The 21131-nt window shown below is 54.2% G+C and overlaps 9 protein-coding genes across 9 annotated transcripts; 1 reads left to right on the plus strand and 8 right to left on the minus strand.

Annotated features, from left to right (window-relative positions):
- Nucleotides 1-359: 359 nt before the first annotated feature.
- Nucleotides 360-2196, minus strand: JN550_008205 (uncharacterized protein; the record flags this gene model as incomplete). Its single annotated transcript, XM_049320141.1, has 2 exons — nt 360-1786; nt 1845-2196. 2 exons carry the CDS (start codon nt 2194-2196, stop codon nt 360-362), a joined length of 1779 nt encoding a protein of 592 aa, XP_049169718.1.
- Nucleotides 2197-3947: 1751 nt separating this feature from the next.
- Nucleotides 3948-5493, minus strand: JN550_008206 (uncharacterized protein; the record flags this gene model as incomplete). Its single annotated transcript, XM_049320142.1, has 7 exons — nt 3948-4017; nt 4082-4348; nt 4419-4508; nt 4564-4720; nt 4795-5048; nt 5110-5175; nt 5240-5493. The coding sequence occupies 7 exons, from the start codon at nt 5491-5493 to the stop codon at nt 3948-3950; spliced, it is 1158 nt and encodes a 385-aa protein (XP_049169719.1).
- A 915-nt stretch (nt 5494-6408) lies between these two features.
- On the minus strand, nt 6409-8429 carry JN550_008207 (uncharacterized protein; the record flags this gene model as incomplete). The annotated part of the gene is made up of 3 exons (XM_049320143.1): nt 6409-7167; nt 7222-8062; nt 8158-8429. The coding sequence occupies 3 exons, from the start codon at nt 8427-8429 to the stop codon at nt 6409-6411; spliced, it is 1872 nt and encodes a 623-aa protein (XP_049169720.1).
- Nucleotides 8430-9238: 809 nt separating this feature from the next.
- Nucleotides 9239-10561, minus strand: JN550_008208 (uncharacterized protein; the record flags this gene model as incomplete). The annotated part of the gene is made up of 2 exons (XM_049320145.1): nt 9239-10240; nt 10301-10561. 2 exons carry the CDS (start codon nt 10559-10561, stop codon nt 9239-9241), a joined length of 1263 nt encoding a protein of 420 aa, XP_049169721.1.
- A 1961-nt stretch (nt 10562-12522) lies between these two features.
- Nucleotides 12523-13471, plus strand: JN550_008209 (uncharacterized protein; the record flags this gene model as incomplete). Its single annotated transcript, XM_049320146.1, has 3 exons — nt 12523-12709; nt 12766-12877; nt 12928-13471. The coding sequence occupies 3 exons, from the start codon at nt 12523-12525 to the stop codon at nt 13469-13471; spliced, it is 843 nt and encodes a 280-aa protein (XP_049169722.1).
- A 1590-nt stretch (nt 13472-15061) lies between these two features.
- Nucleotides 15062-15349, minus strand: JN550_008210 (uncharacterized protein; the record flags this gene model as incomplete). Its single annotated transcript, XM_049320147.1, has 1 exon — nt 15062-15349. One exon carries the CDS (start codon nt 15347-15349, stop codon nt 15062-15064), a length of 288 nt encoding a protein of 95 aa, XP_049169723.1.
- Nucleotides 15350-16077: 728 nt separating this feature from the next.
- On the minus strand, nt 16078-16485 carry JN550_008211 (uncharacterized protein; the record flags this gene model as incomplete). Its single annotated transcript, XM_049320148.1, has 3 exons — nt 16078-16139; nt 16232-16315; nt 16425-16485. The coding sequence occupies 3 exons, from the start codon at nt 16483-16485 to the stop codon at nt 16078-16080; spliced, it is 207 nt and encodes a 68-aa protein (XP_049169724.1).
- Nucleotides 16486-17351: 866 nt separating this feature from the next.
- Nucleotides 17352-18252, minus strand: JN550_008212 (uncharacterized protein; the record flags this gene model as incomplete). Its single annotated transcript, XM_049320149.1, has 2 exons — nt 17352-17991; nt 18158-18252. The coding sequence occupies 2 exons, from the start codon at nt 18250-18252 to the stop codon at nt 17352-17354; spliced, it is 735 nt and encodes a 244-aa protein (XP_049169725.1).
- Nucleotides 18253-19063: 811 nt separating this feature from the next.
- Nucleotides 19064-20384, minus strand: JN550_008213 (uncharacterized protein; the record flags this gene model as incomplete). The annotated part of the gene is made up of 2 exons (XM_049320150.1): nt 19064-20227; nt 20286-20384. 2 exons carry the CDS (start codon nt 20382-20384, stop codon nt 19064-19066), a joined length of 1263 nt encoding a protein of 420 aa, XP_049169726.1.
- Between the last annotated feature and the right edge of the window lie 747 nt (nt 20385-21131).

The raw sequence follows: 21131 nt of genomic DNA on the forward strand, positions 1-21131 counted from the left end.
ACAATCAGTGTTGAAGTCGCCACCCTGTGAACCTAGTATAATCTAGATACCAGGTGCATCTACGATGTTGCAGTCGAGGTTAAGCTGACGTGATATTATGCCAGAGTTGAGAAGGACCGTGATGAACCGTTGACGCCCAAGATTACTTCAATTCCTGGCATGCAAGAGAGCCCAGGAAGACCTCTATCGGTTAAAATTGAAAAAACTACTCTGAGTCTAAATAAGTTGCTAGGGGTATCTAAACAAATTTCAGTGCACTATGTCATCTAATCGTTAATATGCAATTCGTACGCCCCAAGTATCGGTTCTATCGTCAAAGCAAGGAAGTGCGGAATGTCGGGTGTAGCCGTCATCTGTGCTTAATCCTCATCCGAATCGACGGAGAAGGAGAACGGAGCCGGCGGGATAGCAGGTCCTGGCGAGTTGTCAGGCTCGAGCAGCTGGTCGTCCCCAACATCCTCCTCACGATAACTCGGTTCCAGCTCATCGAACCCCTGGGCGCACCGACGATTAAGCTCGTTCATGCCCTCGCACGCCGTGTCCGCAAAGCGATGCAGTTCGTCGAGGGTGAATTGGTTGCAGTTGGGGAAATACCCATCGATGGACTTCTGCCATCGTGAGGTTGTGTTGTTCTCGGGTTCTTTCATATAGGCGGCTGCATCCCACGCCAACCGCGTGGTGTTCAAGGGCCGCTCCTTGTTGGCGTGTGCCCAAGTCTGGGCTTCTTCCTCGGGCCAATACTCGACAGTCGAGCCGTCCACGTTGCTTGGCTGCTTGACTCCCGTGACAACCTCAACAAATCGCTCCTCCAGGGACCTTCCGAGGCCACTTGGATCTACAAGATCGTAATTTGACCATGCAGCTGGCTCTAGGCCTACAAGGTATTGGTCGTAGCCGAGATTGGTTGCTCGACAGACTTGTAGCTGAACATCCATCTCACGCAGTGCAACAGCAATCCATCTATGATTTTGTTGCGGGCGCTCGTTGGGCAGTCCGATCCATAATGTCCTTAGGAAATGGTCGGGTGCATACGAGTTGTAACAAGTCTTGAGGTAGACGTGGTTTAGGATCAACTCCTTCAGCGAACTGCCGAAGCACTTGAATAGGGACAGAAACCCGCAAGGATGGATCTCGACCCTACGGAGCTCCAGCGAGGTCAGGTATGGCAATACGGACTTGGGCGGTTTCCGCACGGTTGGGATCGATTTGAAGTGCCAGTCGCTCAAGGTGCAGTCCCGCTGTGACGAGTGCCTGACTACCTCGAAAGGCTGCTCATCCATGTTCAGGCTGACCAAACACAGGCTCTCCAGTTTCCCTGCCTTGCCTATCATCTCCCACAGGCGCTGCTGGAAGCTAATGACATGATATCTGGCGTCGTCGTGCCTTCGAACGGAAATCAGAAGATGCTTGAGGTCCACAAAGGTGTCGATAATATTTTTGACGTCCCGGGGGTTCCTCCAGAGCTTCACTATTCCGATGTCTGTCATGTTCTCCAACACTAACGTCTTCAATGTTTTCGAATCTTCTGGCCTCTGTGCCAGCGCTTCGAATGTATTTCCCAGGAGCATCGTCGAAGCCTGGCAATGCTTCGAGATCAGTTGAAATGGCAGGTTCAGTCGAACGGCTTCCACATCCATGGTCCTTTCTAGCATGTATCCCAATGATTCACGATATTCCACCTCTGTAAACGAGTTCTCGTTCATGCAATAGCGGTCGTATAACGTCGTGACGAAGGAGTCCATGGAAGGCACGTTTCTAAAGATATTGCCTAGATACAGGATCTCGCCTTTGTGGAGGTCAGTTGAGTCCAAAGGCCACCACTGGGTGCTCCAGCAGGAACGTACCTTCATCTCTAATCAGCATCATATCCAGGTAGAGAGCTTTACACAGGTGTCCCATTCCGCGCAGCGCATCTCCGTCCAGAGGGCGGCGCCGTCGTTGCGAGACTCGGTCGAGCCTCGTGAACTCGAGCTGCAGCGTGCGGAGTGCATAGGGCCTGATGGCATCGTTGAAAAGCCTGGATACGGTCCGGAGGGTTAGGAGGGCATTCTTGTCGCAGTAGTGGTTGGCGACGCAACATTCGGCAATAGAGATCCATATCTCGGGCGGCAGCATCGTGCTCTTGTCTGCGGGGATCGTAGCGGAGGCGGGACAGTCGTGCAATGCTTTGCGTCCACCCTTGTACTCTGCTCTCATAGCTGAATAGAGGTGAGCAGCCCGGCCAGTTGTTGGGATGGCCGCTTCGTTATCGTGACATTGTAGTAGCTTGACGTGATGCTTGTTTCGCAGGCGGGACTCCCTCGTTACCCCTGTAGCCATAGCTCCCGCTCCGACAGGGGTCCGCTAATCGATTCATTGATGCGCTAGCTTCAAGGCGTGGTGGGCGTGGTGGGCGTGGTGAAGCTCTACGGGCTGTAATCCTTGCCCTTGACGCGCAAAACAAGCATCAAAATGTCGGACTGTCTAGTTTGCACTGGAATACTAACCTAGAGTGCTTCAGTTCTCGCCAGCTGCGAGCTATGGTATGTACCTCAGGAAATGTATATCACTCATGTGATTTCGACGTACCCATTCCAACGAGCCATCGCTAAGGGCTTACAAGTCGAACCCAATTACAATTACTGGAAGTTCATGTCTTTGCCTGGGTGTATGCAAGTTGATTTCTACGGCGAATCTCCGAATCTTGCAGAGCGGCATCGAATCCTACGCAGTTCTTGTCCGCCAAGTCCAGTCTTCAGCAAGTTTCAATGGCTCTCATAAGCGCTCCTCTCTTAGCAGACCTCTCAGCTTGGCAATAACATGGGTTGACAGCTCCGCCACCTTTGTCATTCTACAGCGCGGCCGCAACGTCTGGATGCACAGCCCAGTAAGCAACGCATGACCGATACAAATACATATCGTCCCATGCTTCAATGTTAGCAAAGTATTTGCACTTCGTCATAGTCTCGCGTCATGAGCTGATCACTATACACAAGTATGCTATTCATAACTGCAATAAAGGACTTCCGGAAGAGGAGGCGGGCGAATAAACAAGCGAAAAAACAAGTGAAGAAGGTGGACTGGTACGAGAAACACTACGGCTTCGTACCCAAGAACGTCATGACCGAGGCCGAATGGGAAGCAGCGCGAGAGCGAGCGCCCAAGGTACGCAAGAGGGCAAGGGCAAGGGCTGGCAACTCATTTGGACTGCTCAGTGGCGGGGTTGCTATAGTCGGTATCTTAGCTTGACAGTCAAGCGGAGCGGACTTCGCTATGTCTTTGGGGTATTGCAGATAGGGGACGGACGGACAGACGGACGGACAGTATAACTATTGTCGAGGCAAAGGGCCCCCTTCCCAGCACGACTTTATGGGCAGACGGCTCGACACAACCAACTACAAACGCATGGTTGACGGATTGTGACGCTTCGTGGTGCTGCCTCCATATATACACAGGGCTTGCGTGCACTTCCATAACGAATTATGTGAGGAGACACCGACAATTTCTCTGGGGGGTTTCATGCAGCAACGACCCTCTGGTTCCAAGTAGAGGCAGAAGTGCTACACGGTCCTCACCTCAGTCTCTAGAAGCAGTCTAGGGTTATGAAATCTTAACGAATCAAGAGGCAACGAGCATACGCGGGTGTGTTAGACAGTGTTTCGCAAGGCGCACTCTGTATATTTATGTATTCTTATTTCAATCGCCATTTATATGGATGAATGCGTTTCACGTTATCATTGCCCCCAAACGCCTGGTTTTAGTACTTGCGAAGCCAGCTTGTCAAGATACTCTCTCGCGTCTTCAGATGGAATGCCGCTCGTATACAGAGAACCATAAAGCAACCCCAATCCCATAATCATTTGATGTATCTTTCCCAAAAACACCTCGCTCGCCAAAGTGAAACCACCAGCGCCTCCCATTGGAGACTAAACCACCTCTCGCCAGTATCCAAAGCCTTGTGACGACTTTCACAGATATAGCTCGATGCTTCCATCCTCCTGAATGAACTCGTTTACACCGTATCTCTTAGCCCCTAGACTGTTATTCCCCAAGTCAGCAAAATCACATCAAATAAACTAGGTTGGCCTTCCGTCTTTCTTACCTCCACTCGAGGTTTCCGGTGTTGACCATGCGGAAGAGGTCGACCACCTCCGAGACCGCCTGTTGCACCTCGGCATCCTGGCCCGCAGCCGCCTCCTGTAGCAAGACTTCGGCCGTCGTATCGTAGAGGTCGACCAGCTGCTGCAGGTACTCGACCGACAGCTTGACGGCGAGGTCGAGGTCGCCGGACTGGTGGAAGAGGATAGCCACCGAGCTGAGCACACTGCCGGCGGCCATCTCCTTTTTGAAGGAAATCAAGTCGTTGACGCTGTTCCGCTGTCAGCATGAGAACCTTTTACACTCTAACCGCCTGGCCCTGAGCGACAAAGGAGACCTACATGGAGTTGATGACTATGGTCACGGCCCACAATGTCTCGTAGGCTGGGGAAGTGATGATGTGCATGGGCAGCTTGACTTGTAACGCAAACCTGCAAGGTGTTAGTCACCCGTGACGTCGTAGCCCTGGGTTGAAGCAATACTTACTCGGACATGCCCAACAACGTGCCCATCCCGCTGGTCAGGGTTCGCACCTCCCAGTATTGGTCCAGCCCCGGCACCGTCTCGGCTTTCTCGAACTCGGCCTCCAACTCCGTGGCGTCGATGTACTGGTCAAAGTGCTTGAGCAACTGCTCGCGCTGTTCTTGAATTGGGGGGAAACTGTCAGCTCGAGACACCACAGCCTCTGGCTTAGGGGAAACACGTGTGCTATCTTACCCAGGTCGAACGCCTTGCAGACCTCGTCCGCTATTCCCTTGAAGCTCTGAATCAGCGGGTGGACCGGCGCCGCAGGAGCCTCTGTCCGACGTGCCAGGCCCAGGCTCTGTGTTACGAATTTCTTGGTAGCCACGCGGAAGTCCTGTGCGGCGAGGGGGCAGGCTAGTTTCTCGACGTAGTCATCCCAGATGCCGAACCAGATGACGAGGTCGGTCATCGTCTGGTATCGTTCCCAGGAGGATGTCGGCCACCACCTAAGCACGGTTAGCCACCATCATTCATCACTATCCGGAGTTGTGGCGTGACTAGACTTACTTGGCTGCCAGCAGAGCTGGATCGGCGTCACTGACGGCCTTCTGGTGCTTCTCGCTTGGCAGGATCCTAGGAAGCACAGTCAATAACGAGGCACGTTGTTGTTAGATAGAATATTGACGGCTAGCCTTACAGCGACAGCTTCTTATCTACGCTCTCCTTCATCCGCATGTAATGTTCATTCGTTCCGCTGGACCAATGCGAGAACATCGGTCTCAGGTCTGGAATTACGAGCTGTTGGCCCTTGAGTCTCTGGAAGAGTGATTGTGTCGTGTCTTTGTGAGATACATCATTGCGTGTGGAAAGCAAGCCGCCTTTCGTAGGTAATGTCATGGTGTAGGAAGGGGTTGAGGATGAGCCCTTCGTGTGAGTTACTGAGTACGTCATGATGTTCAAACTTTCCGGTGTAGGGCTGTCAACGTTTAAGCCGGGAAGGTAGTAATTATTGGAGATTCAATGTAAAGTGAAGGATATTTTGCGAACAGGAATAGATTATCGCTTGTTTCTAGGTCTGTGAGAGGTTTGAAGCACACGCGGAGGTCGACTTATCTGCCCATGAATAAACTCGTGCCCACTGATGTAGAGATATAACGTCTATTTATCTATTTCAATAGAGAATTGAGACGCCTTCGTTCCTCGCAACCGGGCTTGATTCTGCGTTCGAGGCCTTGGAAGAGTCTTGCCCAGAACCATAAGAAAAGCTTCAGATGCCTAAGCACTAGTTCCACATGCGCATGCCTTGGCCAATAATTTCCACTGGCAAAGAGAGAACAAGCCCGGTGTTTGATGCCAGTTGCGCGGTTCTCTCTTGCATAGTCTCAGTTTCCAGCTTGTACAACGCAAAGCTAGCGTTGCGTGGTGTAGCTGGACGTGGGCCCAAATTACCAGATCCGGAAGCGTACTCCCAGTTCTCGGCGCAGCTGCGCCTTGTCTAGTCTGTTATAGTGCAGCAAACCCTCGTGAACCCACCTACACAGCGGTTACTAGTTAACAGCTGAATACTCGGGTCTAGCCGCCCTTCCGCCACAGTTTCGGGGCCACAGTTTCGGGGCCACCGGTTTTTACCGCAATGCTGTCCCGAAATAGAGACGATAGCAGCATGCCAGCTCACAGCGAGCGGTCCCTTGCATTGCGCGCGCGTCTTCTCCCAAGCTCCATCTGCCAATGGTCTAGATCCGACCTTTTGCGCAATTGGGCAAGACCCATTGTCTCATTCAGCGGTCCGCTACTCAGATCGGACCCAAACCTCCGAAGCCCTTGCGAAAACCAGCCCCAGGTGGGTTGATTGCCTTGGTATGTGTTCTAGGCCGTACCCTTTGTAGGCCCCGCGTCACGCAGACCGTTTTTCTCGGGTGACATGCGGTCTGGAGAGGTGCGCGGGAGGACACCGGATGCCGCGTGGGTGCTCGCTTTCCTGCGCAGTCCGCCAGCCTTTAGTGAGCGAGCACGTTGATACGATTTCTCGATTTCAAATTCCATGGCACATCTGATGCGCAAAGCACACACGGCCGGCCAGACACTGCGCTCTCCGCGGAGAATCCAGTAGTCGAGAGTCTCCCTGGTTGGTGTTTCCAGAAGGCGCATGAAATCGCCCGCGGTCACCTTGGGCACAAAAGTCATGCTGGCAGCTGGAACCTCCTCATCGACCAGAAAGCGCCGTATGGTGGGTGGCAGCAGTCCCAGCGTGTCCAGCTGCCTCAATCGATGCCGGATTTCCAGGCCGATCATACGTATGATGTGTCCGGTAATCTGAGCGCGTTTGTGGCGGGCTGCGAACAATGACGGCCCATGCATATCTGACTCAAGAAACGGAATCAAATAAGGCCGTGCTTGAGAGACTATAAAATGATTGACATTGAAGAGCTGGGCTATGCGAGCCAGAGGGCTCTTGTGGTCTTTGTTTGAAGTCATCGGGGTCGAGGAAGTATAGTGACGGAAAGTGTTCGCCGGAGCCCACGGCACAATCTCGCCGTTTACGTCCTTGCACAGGACTGTTGTCCCTCGACTTCCGTAAAGCGAAGGAGTCGAGGCGTTGGAAGCTACGGCAGCTGTCCATATCAACTGCTTTGTGTCAATATGAATAGGCCAGCTATTGATATGGAGCAAGATACTCACCACATTGGGCGCGGTTATGTAGTTGAGGAGGGTTGGAACCCCTTCTTGACCCTCGGTAGCGACCGTGATATTTAGCACCCTTTTGCTTCGGTTGTAGGCCTCTTCGAAGGTCAAATCTCCTACATTCGCCTTGACGCAGTCCTCGAGAACTTTGACGTCAAGGAAGTAGCCCTCCTTCATGAACCTCTTGATCCGGCGCAGCAAGGTCTCCCAACCGTATTCAAGACTCTGTTTCCCAGTCTGCTGTCCGTGGTGCGCATGCGCCTCAAAGGCTGAAAGGTCAATCCCATCTCCCTTTAAGATACCGGGCAGCTCATCCTCGGTATGTATGGCGACCAGACTTGCAATCAAAGCACCAGTGGCCGTGCCGGTAATGATACGAGGAAGAAGGCCTCTGAGGAATAACGCCTTTATGACGCCTAGGTGACACAATCCAAATATAGCACCGCCCTGTAAGACCAGCGTTGTCCGCCCAAAAGCCTGCCTCGTGTCGTGGAGGAAGTCCAGCTTACGCTGCGTCGACAAGTTTAGCACCGGAGTTCCAACGTCGTCATCACCATTACTATCAATCAACGGAGCAGCTGTCGACGACGAGCGAAGGTTGATTTCTTGGATGGCCTCGACGACCTGTGCGATGTATTCCTCAATCAGATACTTTGTGCCGGCGAATGAGCGATTGTAGAGTCTCGGGGACGTGATGTTGCCGAGGTTCCGCACGAGGCCGGCGCGAACAAGATCGAGTAAAGCCTGAAGGTCCGTCTCCTCGCGCGCGGCGATCAGAGACTCGAGACGCTGGTTAATGAGACCCCAGTCGTACGAACGAGAGGAAGGGTCGTTGCGCCTAGAGGGAGGCGGGTGTGTGAGTAGGTATGCAGCTATATATTGTGCGGACTGGGCAGAGGCGTGCACGCTTGGCCTCGTCGCTCCCGAACTCACCAGAGATTGAGCTCCTTGATGTTGTCCAAATGCAACGCGGCGTGCTCCCAGTCCTCGTAGACCTCGGCGTTGCGCAAAGATTCGAGCCACTCGTCCAGGACGCTCTTGGTCCTCCACCAGCCTCCGAGCTTCTGTACCTCGTCGTCAGCGAGCACCGCCTCGGGTTGCGCAGACGCGAGCCGGAAGAGAAGACAGCTTACCTTGAACCAGAACAGCACCACTTCCAGGAGTAGCGAACAGAAAGCCCAGGCGATGCCGAAGAATCCCATCATGGCCGCGATGCAGCGTCACGCAGCACCGGGGTGACGCATGCAAAAGGCGGGATGGCTCGGAAGTCTGACTAGAGGCTGGGGCACGGGGGACGGAACTGCGCCATCATGTGCGGATCACTAGGTGCGGCGGCGTCTTAAAATGTCATGTCATTCCAGGGAGGTTGCGGTATGAATCAGTTCAAGGGGACTGTACGTATTTACGTGAAGGCATCACAGGACTTCGACCGAATAACAAACTAAAGTCGCCCGAGGTTGGTGGTACAGCGGTACAGCGGTACAACGTCACGCGGCGTCTTGGTGTAGCTGGAACGATGTCTGGAGGCGTTGCATGCATGTGAAAGTGCTTCGCTTCCATTGACCCTGGGTTGCTGGCTGGCGGGCGGACGGCCGGGCCATGTTTCCCCACGTTGAGCTAAGGGTACTAGGACCAAAAGTAGCTGTGAGCTGTCTGCTAGCCAGCTGATCCCTGCCCGCCGCCTCGGCTAGGTACCTACAACATGCGCAACCGTCCTCAGGTGCAACTACATGCCTCCGTCAAACATACCACATCCACGTATTCAGATTCGCGCGGCTACGAAAGCGCGTGCTAGGAAGCATGTCACTCGTCTTGTCAGCAAGGCTCTGTGGTTTGAAGGGTCGCTTAGGCAGGAACACCATGGCTCTGATTAGAATTTACGATACTACGATACCACTTTTTACCCCGTAATGCTCCCAGAGAGGACAGCCAGCGCTTCCTGTCAATCACTAACGGTCGTAAGCTCTGTTGATAGAACCCATAGCCCGTTGGATTATTCTCGGAACTGCTCCTGCTACTCTTCATCGTCGTCGTCGTCCACAATGTTTCGTCTACGTGATCTGCCCTGTTCGGCGGCTGGCGCATCGAGGTCATCCAGATCCGCATCCGCGTCCGCATCCTCGTCCTCGGCCTCGGCAGTCTTCTGCCGCTTTTTACGAGGGGCCTCTTCCTCATCATCGTCGTCGTCGAGAAGATCCTCTTCGTCGTCGTCAGCCGCCATGCTGTCCTCGTCATCGCTGGGGGCAATGAAATCGTCTTCGTGGTCATAGTCGTCGTTGCGACCTCGCCCGGCCGGAAGATCGTCGTCGGAATCATATTCCGGCCTGCGCTTCTTCTGGCGGGATGCGCCAGGCTGTCCTCTCTTGCGGGCGCCACCAGCTCCTCTCCGGCCACCCTCGAGATCGCCAATCGAGAGCCCTCCGCTGCGGTAGCCCGAGGCACGGTTGTCGAGCCTGGCCGCCGCGTTCTCTCGTCTGCGCTGGGCCTTCATGCGTTCCTTCTCTGCCAACTCGGCCTCTTTTCGCTGGAGTTCCGGATCTCTCGTGGCGATGAAGATGTTGTCGGCGCTCACCGCCTTACCACGCGCCACTGCCTGCATGCGGCTTGCCAGCTGCGCAACAGCGTCATCTTGAATGTCCCTATTCGGGAGCACAGTGTACTGCTCCGAGACGTGGCCCACGGTCACGAGAAGGTTGCTCGACAGATGGGCTGCCGCGGCGTAGTAGTGCGCATCCTGTCTCTCTTCGTATGGCTTGTCACTGGGAGGTGCTAGCATCTTTCTCTGTACTTCGTAGTGTTCCCCGCCGACCGACAAGGTGGTAGACCCATCGCTCCATCTATAGACCAGCGCATTACTCTTCAGCTCTCCGGTCTTGGGGTCGCGCTGGTATCTGATGACGCCCTTCGGGTTCTCGCTTTGCGCATTCTCCAGGTCCCAGTGTGTCGGTTCGAAGCTGTCGGCTTTGTACTCTTCGGCGGCCCATCGGAGGAAATTGGGAGGTCTAAGTGACCGAAGCTGTGCAATCGTAAGCCACCATGTCTAGTTGCGTGAGAGACATTCGCCAAAAACACGTACTGTGCCGTCCTTGGACTTGGGGGTTCGATGCCTGAACATCTGAATGTTCATGACGAGGCGGTCCTTAACCACGACGTCCTGCTCATCCATGTCCACATCGTCCTCGCCGTACCGCTCGCGGTCATCCTTTTCAGAGGCGAGGTCTGCATCGCTGAGGACGCGCTCATTGTCAGACTGCAGGTCATCATCATCGCCGCCCTCGCCAAACAGGTCATCGACGCCATCCTCGGCGACGTCGAGGTGATCTTCAGAGTCTGACATGGTGACGAATGACAACTTCCAACTGTTGGAGGTGGAGAAACCGGCGTGATGAAGAGCAGAAAGTGAAGTGCAATTGGCCTCGAGGGAGCTTGAGTCAAGACTCGCGGCGCCTGCGATGTGGTGAATGAAGATGGGCAAAGACGGGCGAGGCTGGAGGTCGGTCGCGTTGCGCTGGGGCCCTGATGGATTTGCAAGGGCGTCTGACTGGGAAGGCTGAAGGCCAGAAGCCCAGCTAGAGGCGTGGCAGGTCCGCTGGGAGCGTTTGTTTCAGCAGCCTCTGGCCCAGCGCGCTAGCGGCCAATTCGCAAGTTTAGTGAGTATTAGACCCTTGAGTATGCCCCGCAGCGATGACCGCAACTTACCTAGGTAGATTGTGTTGGACACACAAGACCACAACCGCGTTGCTCGCAAGAATGGGGGCGAAAGGGAGGAAAAGGGCGTGCTACCCGACCCTTTTACGTGTAGAATCCCATGGGCTCCGTGAGCATGCAGGTTCGAGAGCTGTGCGCCGGGGCACAATGGCGGAATCCCTGGTCGTAGGCCCCCAAGATAGACCTGAGCTGTCCCAGCTCCGGGTGGAACCAGCCGTTGGCACGTGCGGGAGGAGGACCAAACCGGCTTAGCCCCCCTCCTCCATGCCTCCTTTTGACCTCGCCCCCTAACGTTTGAGAAACTCGAGTCGTCGGGTTCCCATTGAACATATCTGGGATTCATTCGCCCTTCGTAGCAGCCCGTCGCTCTTTCTGCGTTCCCTCTGCAGGCCCGTGGACTGCTCCTCCGTCAAGTACAGGGCTTGTGATACGCCGTCCGTCGATCTGGTGGCCTTGGGACCCAGGAATTCTGACCGCCTCACCAACCCTTTTTTACCCCTCGTCGGCGCCTCTCGGTGCACACACACACACACACACGCGACCATGTCGAATCTTTTTTCGGGGATGTAAGTGGCATGCTGTTTCATAATGCTTTTATTAAGAACTGTGTGGGCAATCCGAAAAGCAACACATGCGCATGTTGCCTTCTTGTCACATTCATGCTATAGCCACCACACTGCACCAAAGACCATTGGCACCTTCAACGCCTCCAGTGAGGCATGACATCAACCCCTACCGTCTGGCTGGAACCAACACCCGTCCGTCCATATACGGGCTTGCCACTGCAACTCGGCGGCTCGGGCTTCAACAGCGGTATAGCAACGGCTCCACGGTTGCGGTGCCCTCTGGATTTCAGACGTCTACCTACCACTTTGGCGGGGTAAAATCAGACTGAACAGTTTCAAACCTCGAGCACGGGCACTGGTACAGCACAGCACAGCACAGCACAGCACAGCCTCTTGAGGTCGGTCGCAGAGTCCTCCTGCAAGTTGTATCGACAGCGCTTCACGTGGGACTCCTCGCTTGGGACACGTCGGTTTCCTCCAATTCAGGGTGACAGAGGCCAGTCCTGACCACCGGTTCATCACGTGCCTGAGAGCCTTCTCGCCTCTGCCTTCGACAACAGACTGAACTGGTTGGTGGACTATTCCTGAACACTTATATCACCGCTTTGAGAAACCCGGCGACCAGCAGCCAACCTGAAGTGCTTGGTATTATTAGGAATGCCTTTATTAGGCTAAGATCCTGCCCCGAAGTCTTGGTACTTTGTTTTTGCTGTTTGCCCTGCTGCCTGCATTGCATAGGGTCGAGTGGCTTGCAGATGCACATGTGTTTTTTTTTTTCCGCCGCACCCCTGAGCCTCACTCTGAGGATGTTTATATCTCGTCTGCCGAGAAATGAATACTAACGTTCATCTATAGTAACGCTCGTTTTAGAGGGACAGCGGCTAAGGCCCCAGGTCAGAAGAGCCCAGTGACTACAAGCAGCGGCCAACCTGAGTCTCCTACCACCCTGTCACAAGGAAACCAGTCTTCGACCAGCCTCTCAGCACCCAAGATCCCTCCCCTTCCTAGTTCACCATCCTTAGCCATGGATGATGGTGCGGCAGCATCTCCCAGCTCAAGTGCTGACGAGATCCTCAACTCATATCATCTGCCACGGCCGTATCCCTTGTGGCTAAACCCGTCGTACGCAAAGCACATTGTCAAGGGCAACTTCATGACCCTGAGTGCCCGACCCAAGACGGTCGATGCCGGCGAATGGATTGCCCACCAAGGTACGCTTGATTCCCCATCATCTGTAGGCAGAGGATGACTAAGTTGGATGGTATAGTGGTTGAGCATTACCGTAATCTGTGGAACTTTGTCCGCGTCATTCATGAGAAGGAAGAGGATGGGCTCACAATCTGCAACGCCACCACCTGCCCGAGGATGTCCGCCGGCGCGTAAGTTAAACCGCCAACTGGAGCATGAGCACGTCACTTACTGTCCCCAGAAACCACTCATTCACCTGGCTCAACTTCAGGAGGGAGCCTGTCGAGCTCCCGGCGTATGAGTACATCACTCTCATGCAGCGTTGGATTTCTGGAAAGATCGATGACACCAATATATTCCCCACCGACAACAACGGCGTTTCGTTCGCCCACAACCCATCGATTACGACATCGCCTCTCTCCCAGCTGACCAGCCCTGGAGACCGCGACTGGGTTGGCAAGCGGAGCGGCTTCCCTGAGAATTTTGTCGAGGTGTGCCAAACTATATTCAGGCAGATGTTCCGGGTCTATGCTCATCTATACTGGGCACACTTCGTCGACCCCTTCTACCACCTTAATCTGGAGAAGCAACTGAACAGCTGCTTTTCGCATTTTGTCCTGACAGCTTGCGCATTGGATATGTTGAAGCCGCAGGAGCTCGAGCCCATGCAGCCTCTGATCGATCTCTGGGCCGCAAACGGTACCTTCCCGCCGGGATCTAAGGCCTACGACTACGCAAACCACAAGGCGGGCGATCGGCTGATGCAGCTTGGCAACGCCGCTTAAGCGCATAGTCCACGCTTGTATATAGGACGGCAACCTAGCGTCCAGTCCCAGCTTGCTCGCTGATAGACGGAAGACGACTCCGAGCTCGGACTGGAAGCCCAAGTTGCGGATCCTGCTCCATTCGTCAATTCCCGATAGCCGCAGGCTTTGACGATCTGAGCTGACCGCCTCTCCCGGGCCAGCAGCCCAACCCTTGTTGAAGATATGGGAGGGAAAGTAAACAGGGAGGCGCATTGACTTGGAACGTTCGTATAAAACGACGTGGTCTCACGGGGTTAGGGGGGGTTAAGGGGCATCTAATCATAGTCAAGGAATCCCACACTAGAGAGATCTCACTTGCATAAAGAAATAGAGACACTGGTCCTGTCTCCTTGACTATCCGACGCCCACAAGAGCCCTACTTGACGATGGCATAGGCACTCGTGCTACGTTGCCGGGTTGAACCCCATACACAGCCGGCCCAGCTGTTTTGCCAGCGGACACATGGCTGGCTGCATAGTAGACATGTCGGAACTTCTCAAGTGAGCATGGGAGGTTGTGACAGCTCGTGGCCGACTTGGTAGTAAACCGTGGCTGTGGTGTTTTCCCAGGCTAGGGGTAAATTCAGTTCAGCTTGGACAACAATTGCTGCCCCGCATTAATCACCACGCCCTCAGCCTTGAACCCCGAAGGTTCCAAAATGATGGGCCGGCGCTCGTCCCGCGTGGTACTCCGTGATTTACCTTCATCACGAGGCAGTTCACACGCTGTCAACCCTCATTGTGTATCATGCACAAGATCATCGCGGTATTATAGCCAAGGGACAGCCTAAGGAATCGGCATCCGTCTGCACGCTGGGCCGTCACACTACGCTGGCTGAGAAAGTGCTCATCTCAAGGTGGGCAGTTGTCCGTACAATGAGAAACGATACATGGCAGGCGTGGACGGCAGCGCGGGAGAACGAGCCCCATTTCCAGCGGTGCTGGAAGCTTCAGAACTGCGGGGACTGCTTGAAGAGGGAGAGTGATTGTAGCTGGTGCCCGTTTGTATGTCTGCCTATGCTTGCTTGTGCCTATCGACAACCCGACTACTACCACCTCCAGTGGTTCCCCTCTGTGCCTGACCCATTACGGGCCACCCAACGCTAACATCGGCGTCCGTAGTCCTGGACATGCGTGCCGAACCCGAATGCATTGCCGCTCTTGGCACCAGCCTGGGACGAAGACGTCTGTCCGCACTGGGCGGAGCGATGGGAGATCCGGACTCGACCGTTGGGGTGCCAGGTCTCGACCATCACGACCTTAACAGCACTGGTGAGCATTGCCTCGACAATCGCCTTCTTCCTGCTCTTGTTGCTTCTAGTCCTAGTGATCAAGAAGGCGTTGGCGTTTCGACGAGCTGGAGGGTACGGTCGTTGGAGGCACGCGGCGGTACACAGGTGGAAAAGAAGCAAGACATCTGTGACAGAGGGCCAAGAGGGCGATAGCACGAACGAGACGCTTGGGGAGCGCGATAGCAGCAGTGAAAGGGAGCCACTACTACCTCATCCATGACTTCCAAAGGTCGCAGATCTACTTTTGCACAACGGCGCTTTACGATGGTCGAAGGATTTCAGCCAGAACTGACGGGAGGTATGATAGCAACTTCATCACCCTCCTTGATCACAACCTGCTCTGGATCATCGTCCTTTTCCGGTATGTCGACATATTCTAGGTTCACAGTCACGAGGCATGAGTCGAGAATCTTGGCTTGGATGCCACTGTGCTTCTCCTCCAGGGTGCCAAACAGTTTACTAATGGGCAGGGGCGCGGTGAAGTAGTCGTGTTCTCTGGCCGTATAGGACCCGGCACTGGCAAAGTAGAGGACTGTGAATTGACCCTTGGGAGGTTTGGGAGTCATGACGGGCGAAGAGTTTGGCAGGCGATAGAGTGAACGGACACTATAGACCACCAGGTTAGCTTGTGTCTGCGATAGAGCTGAACAAGAAGTGTGGTAGAAGATGTTGCTTCAGAGATCTTGGTGATAATTTGGTACATCAGAGATGTCAGGTAATACATGCTTTTTAATTACATCATTGCAACGGTGTGATAATAAGAAGTTGTGACTTACCAAGAGTGCTGTGAATTTTTCGCCGAGATCGTCGGATGTATTGAGTGGAAGGGAAGAAGAAAAAAAGTTGACCGAAAAAGTTCGTGCAGACATATAGCCTAGACCAGGTCAGGTGACCTACCTTCATTTCCTTTTGGGTGGGTTCCGAGTCCGCAAGAGCTCCAGAGCCAATATGCGCTGTCATAAATATCAATGCGATGGGCTGCTGCTGCATTGCGACCGTGTCGGTTCTGTTGCCTGTTGTCTGTTGCCGGGGCAGTGTTGCAAACACAAGTCGAAAGATCACCACACATCGATCAAGACGTGGTCTGGGGTATGAACGTTTCTGAATTAGAATTGCAGAATTCCCCAGGGCCCAGTGACTCCCCTAACAAAAGAGAATCCCAAATGCGCAGATGCAATAAGATGGCCCTCCTGCCTTGACGTGGCAGTGTTTTCCGAAGCCCGGTGACAAAATGCTTGTGCCTCGTCTCCAACGCCGCTCATCGCCGTCCTCCACCCAAAACACATTCCCCCGCTTATCGGAGTCTTCGGGCCTCACGTTCGGACTCGAGCAGGCACAGAATGTCGTCCTCGCGCACTGCATCACCATCAGTCAGTACTCGGTTCTTCTCAGGTCGGGTGTGTCGAGTGTCGCATGCGACGCGCTGTCCAAGGGGGTTATAATCGTACCTGGTCCCTTGACGTTTCTGATGATGCTACGGGTCTGGTCGTCCATGAACTCAACGCGGACCTGGGTGACACCACCACGGGAACCTGATAACCATATTAGCGAGGCCGTTCCATTTCTCCTTGTTCTCCGTCACGACTTCGAGCGCAGCAGCAGGGCCGCATGGCGACGTGACGGGCGGGCATTGTTTCGTACCGGTTCGGCCGAGGACACGGGTGACCTTGACGAGCTTGACGGGCTGCTTCGAGGAATCCATCTTGACGGTGAGGATTGGTGGTCGATAGACGAGTCGATTGTGTGTTGTTAGGAGAGCTGATCTACGCGGAGAGAATCGTCAAAGGCAGGATGAGGATGACGGCCGTGGCTCGAATTGCTAGGTGGGTTCAGAAGAGGCCCAAGCCGAATTTTGGAATTTTGGCATTCACCAAAATTTCCTGCGAAAAAAAGCACAGGCCAGCAACCCCCCACCACCATTCAGGCACTGCACTAGCCGTGCTCTAGTCCCGATTTGGCTTAACGTTGATTGGAGAGATTGGTAGATTGCACAGCTGTCGGACAGTTGGCAACTAGGCACGTCACACTCGTTGTGGCTGTCCGGTCTACTCAACTTTCTCTCTACTTGCAAGGTTCAGCCAAGCATACGACGTGCTCGTCCGTCTAGCACGGTCACTGATACTAATACAAGTTCCGTCATGCCCAGTGGTACTTCTTTATGTGGTCTGATTTGGTATCAAGGGACTTTGTCTGCAGTATTCATGTCTCGCTATTAATCTATGGTGATATTGAGAACACCGCCCTGGCTTGGAGTGTATGGATTGCATCCGCATTAAGCCTCATTACTCTCGTTGTCGATCATGTCAGGCATACTACGACGCCATAGATTGCTTACAGATATATAATGCCTTTTCTGGCAATTGGCAGGAGTCATAGGGATACTGTACTCAGAGGAGAAGGTGACGCCCTGCTGCTTCCTGTACCAAGCAGCGATATCCACACTGCCACGGAGTTATCCACGTACTTCCTGCTTGACTCCCTCACCATCATAAATGGAGTCAGTATCCTGGCAACAACCTAGGCGTGCTGGCTATATGGTCCTGACTTGCCCATCTCGTGCCTCGACGACTATGTCGGCGGACCAAATCTGTGGTCCTGGTTGTTCCCCACGAACCCCGGCGACTGCCTCGGCGTTTCGAATCTGGAGTCCTGGCTATCCAACTCGTGCATCGCAGGAGGTGAGGTGTTCGCCAATTCGCTTGGGTACTTGTAATCAGCGGGTGCATAAGGCTGCTGCTGCTCAGCCAGCCCCGGAGGGACATAGTGTGCGTTCGTGTTGTCGAGCTCTGCCGCGTTGCTCTTACGACCCCGTCTTCTAAACATGAAGAATACCAGTCCCAAGATCGCCAGTGCGCCAATGGCTACACCCACCCCGATCCCTGCTTTGGCGCCTGTGGTCAGGCCTTCCGAGGAACCCCCACCGGGCGAGGGCGAGGCAGTGGCCGTCGGCAGGCCAGACGTCGTAGACGCGGTCGGGTCCAGGGTGCTGCTGGTGCTGGTGCTGGTGCTGGTGCTGTCGCCGGTGGTAGTCGCGCTCAAGAGGTCTGAACTCGCATATCGCACTTTGATCAAATGCGCATCCATGCCCCTAGTCATGAATGGTCTTGAGATGGTGTTGAGGTTTGAGTCTAGATCCAACAGGCTGATCGTAATAGTCGATCCGAAATCTCTCGTGCATCCATAGACACCACCATCGCATTTATACCCCCTACATCCAATCAGTCAGCCATACACCCAGCTTGCATTTTAGATACCAAGACTTGATCTCTTTGGTGCTTCCACCTCGAAGAAAAAAGAAAACCTTCGTACGTACTCGGGACAGCATTTGAATGCCACTTCGGAAGTAAACGAGCCAGATGGAATCGAACACGCACTCGTATAACCGTTCGGACATTGGGCAGGCGACGCAGTTGAGCTTCGAGGAACGGGCCAGCATGCCGTATCCCAAGGGTTTCCAAGCATTTGCCATGTGCCCGTTTTGCCTGGGGTTGTGGTCACCCAATACTCCTCAAGGCAGGAGGTTGGTATGGTAATCGACGACAGCATCTGGTCTGTGGCGGCGTCTCAACTACAAGACCCTCGATTCTGAGTGCCAACGGGCTAGAGAAGACTTGAACAACGCGAACTTATCAATCGCGAACAATGGGCATAGTCGTGAACTCGATGCCTGGGTCCGTGAGGCACAGGAGATCGCGCCCCAGATAGATCTGCTGTCTACGATTTGGGTTGCGACTGTTTACCACAAGCCCAGCGAGAGGATTGTCCTCTCGGAAGTGACGTCCGCCAAAGAACGAGGGAATGCATGGTACACACCTTTACCCTTCCTGGCGAACCGACTCCAGCACATCGACACTGGCACAGTAGGTAATTAAGAGACCGCCAAGGAACTAGTTGAACCGCTCGGCGTAATCCTTGGGGGCTTTCAACCGCTCAGTCCAATGAATCTTGCTGTGGTGCAGCGGTATCCAGTGTGCTGCTCGAAGCCGAGCCAATGGCTGGGCTGGGCGCAGTAAATAGGAACAAGGGTTGACGCTTGGCATGGGGCCGTTTTCCGGAATTCGCAGAACGAACTTAACGGCAGGGCTGGCAGGGCTAATATATATCCACAACAGAGCCGACAAGATGCTCTACACATTTGACGAAAAGTCTCGCTGAAGGTACAATCTTGGATAGCTCAACAATGAAGACGAAGACCTACTGGGCTTATTAATAACTCGATTCTTAGGGTATCAGTGCATCAAATAGTTGTGAAGACCACAATTCCACATGCGCTCGCGGCATCATGACAACTTTGCCATGTTTGCTTCTAGGCCCTTGACCCAGCCTTCGATGACTTTCATGTTAGCAGTCATAGACTCGTCCCCCTCCTTCATGGCACCTTCGATCTTAGCCAGACCCTCCCGCCACTGTGCGATATCTCCGGCCATCTCGCTTTGTGTTCTCTCGATCTGGTCCAACGTCTCGCTCGCCGTGGCCGCGTCTGCATGTATAGCCCTGAGTGAGCGCAGGCGGTCCAGTAGCGGTGGGAGCAGCGGCGCGAGACTCTCAATAGCCGGTAGAGTCCCGTACAGAGCATTTATCTTGGCTGTTTGTTCGTCGCTTGGTTCAGACGTCTGCACGCCTGAAGCCTCCAATGACTCCTGCGCCGCCTTTGCAGCTTTTCGTGACTTTTCGAGCTGCTCAGCATCCTTGGTAAGTTCTCGGACTCGTCGGCTGATGCTATCCAGCGACGACGTAGAAGCATCCGAGAGCACGTTTAGTTGCTTCTGTAGGTGATCAAGAGTAGGCACGACAGCCCGTGGGAGTCGATCTCCATCCAATCCCGGCATGGAGGCTGCAGTGACACCGATGGCCTTCTCGAGCTGGGCGAGCCGGCGGTCGAAATCAGCGGCCTTTGCCAGAGCATGACTCTGCTCGTAATCCGGAGCGTATGTGACCGTATAGGTGGCCCCATCTGTCACATCTGTTGCTGGTGCCGTTTCCTTAGAACCGGTACTGGTCGGTACTGGTTTGGTTGTCCCTGTAACCCTGGGTACCACAACCATCTCGTCTAGTGCTTTGCTCAATGAAGTCAAGGCATGCTCTTGAGCTGGGGGAGCCTGCGACGCATCGGTCTTTTGTTTACTGTATTCTTCCTTGGCCTCCTCGATTTCGCGCCTTAGGCGGGCAATCTTGCGCTCCAGGTCTTCTCCATCCTCTTCATCGCTCAAGTCGCCGATCTGCTGCGTGCCATCCTCCAGGACCCGTTGCCGGCGGCTGGAGGTTCGATATGACTTGCGCTTGCCATTAAGTCTGTCCGAGAAGTCTACATCTCGAGCGTCGACTTGGGATGGAAGGAAACGAGACCGTGCATCGTTCACGCGCAGCCTCGACCGAGTGATGCCCGCCGAATCATCGTCATCGTCGTCGAACTCGTTGTCAGATTGCGAGAAACCGGTAGCTGTCTGGAGCTAAATCAGCAAACCGAGTCCTAAAACACCGGCGGTAGGCGGCAGGATTTACCGGAATAGTAGAATTGTCATCTGTCAAGTCTGGGGTCTCGTAGATGTCTGGTGCTGTATCCTGGAAGCTGTCAGTTGCTAGGTCCAAGGGAGTGCCCATGAAGCTGGGGTCCTAGGAAACACGAACCAGGTCCGGGAGACCAGAGTATTTGCGATTGTGAGCCATTGCAATCCTTCTCTGTGAACTTGAACGCCAACAGGTATGATCGGAGGAGAGAGAGCCCAGTGATTGTGCTTGTTTGCATGGAATGAGGTTGCTCTCGCATTGAAGGACAGGGGTAGGTCAGGTCGGTTGGACAGCCCTGGAAGTGGCTTAGGTAACTAAAGTGTGGCTAATAAGGTGCTCCGGCCTGACGCGTACCGCGGGGTCCAAGGCGCGTCTTCTCATCTCATCCTCGGTATCCTGGCCTCATTCGACGTTTTCGGTCGTTGAGGAGCAATGAGGCATTGGCCTTTATATTTCCGATGAACACCCCGGACTGAGCGCCATCTCAGGAGCCTTTTCTTTCCCCTTCGATTCAGACCACAATCCAGCCCTGACCTGCAGCTTCCATCGCCGCCCCACCTTACTGAATTTCACGGCAAGACCATTAATACCACCAACATTTGCTGCCTTCTCATGTTGATGTTTGTTGACCAAACGTTGCATGTCCATGAATAAAAGAACCCACTAACCCCACCGCCCTCGCCTACGTCTGTGGGCAGGCTGTGCTCAGCCAGAAAGTTGGCAATTCATCACATCCCCACGGCAGATGGCCAGTTGGTATACTGGCTTGAGCAAATCCCATGGGAGAGGTGGTGGCCTCCTGAGAAACATACCGGGGCGCAGGATAAATGGAGTCGACGT

Source organism: Neoarthrinium moseri (assembly GCF_022829205.1).
Source record: "Neoarthrinium moseri strain CBS 164.80 chromosome Unknown scaffold34_Wmoseri_CBS_16480, whole genome shotgun sequence".
Lineage (NCBI taxonomy): Eukaryota > Fungi > Ascomycota > Sordariomycetes > Amphisphaeriales > Apiosporaceae > Neoarthrinium > Neoarthrinium moseri.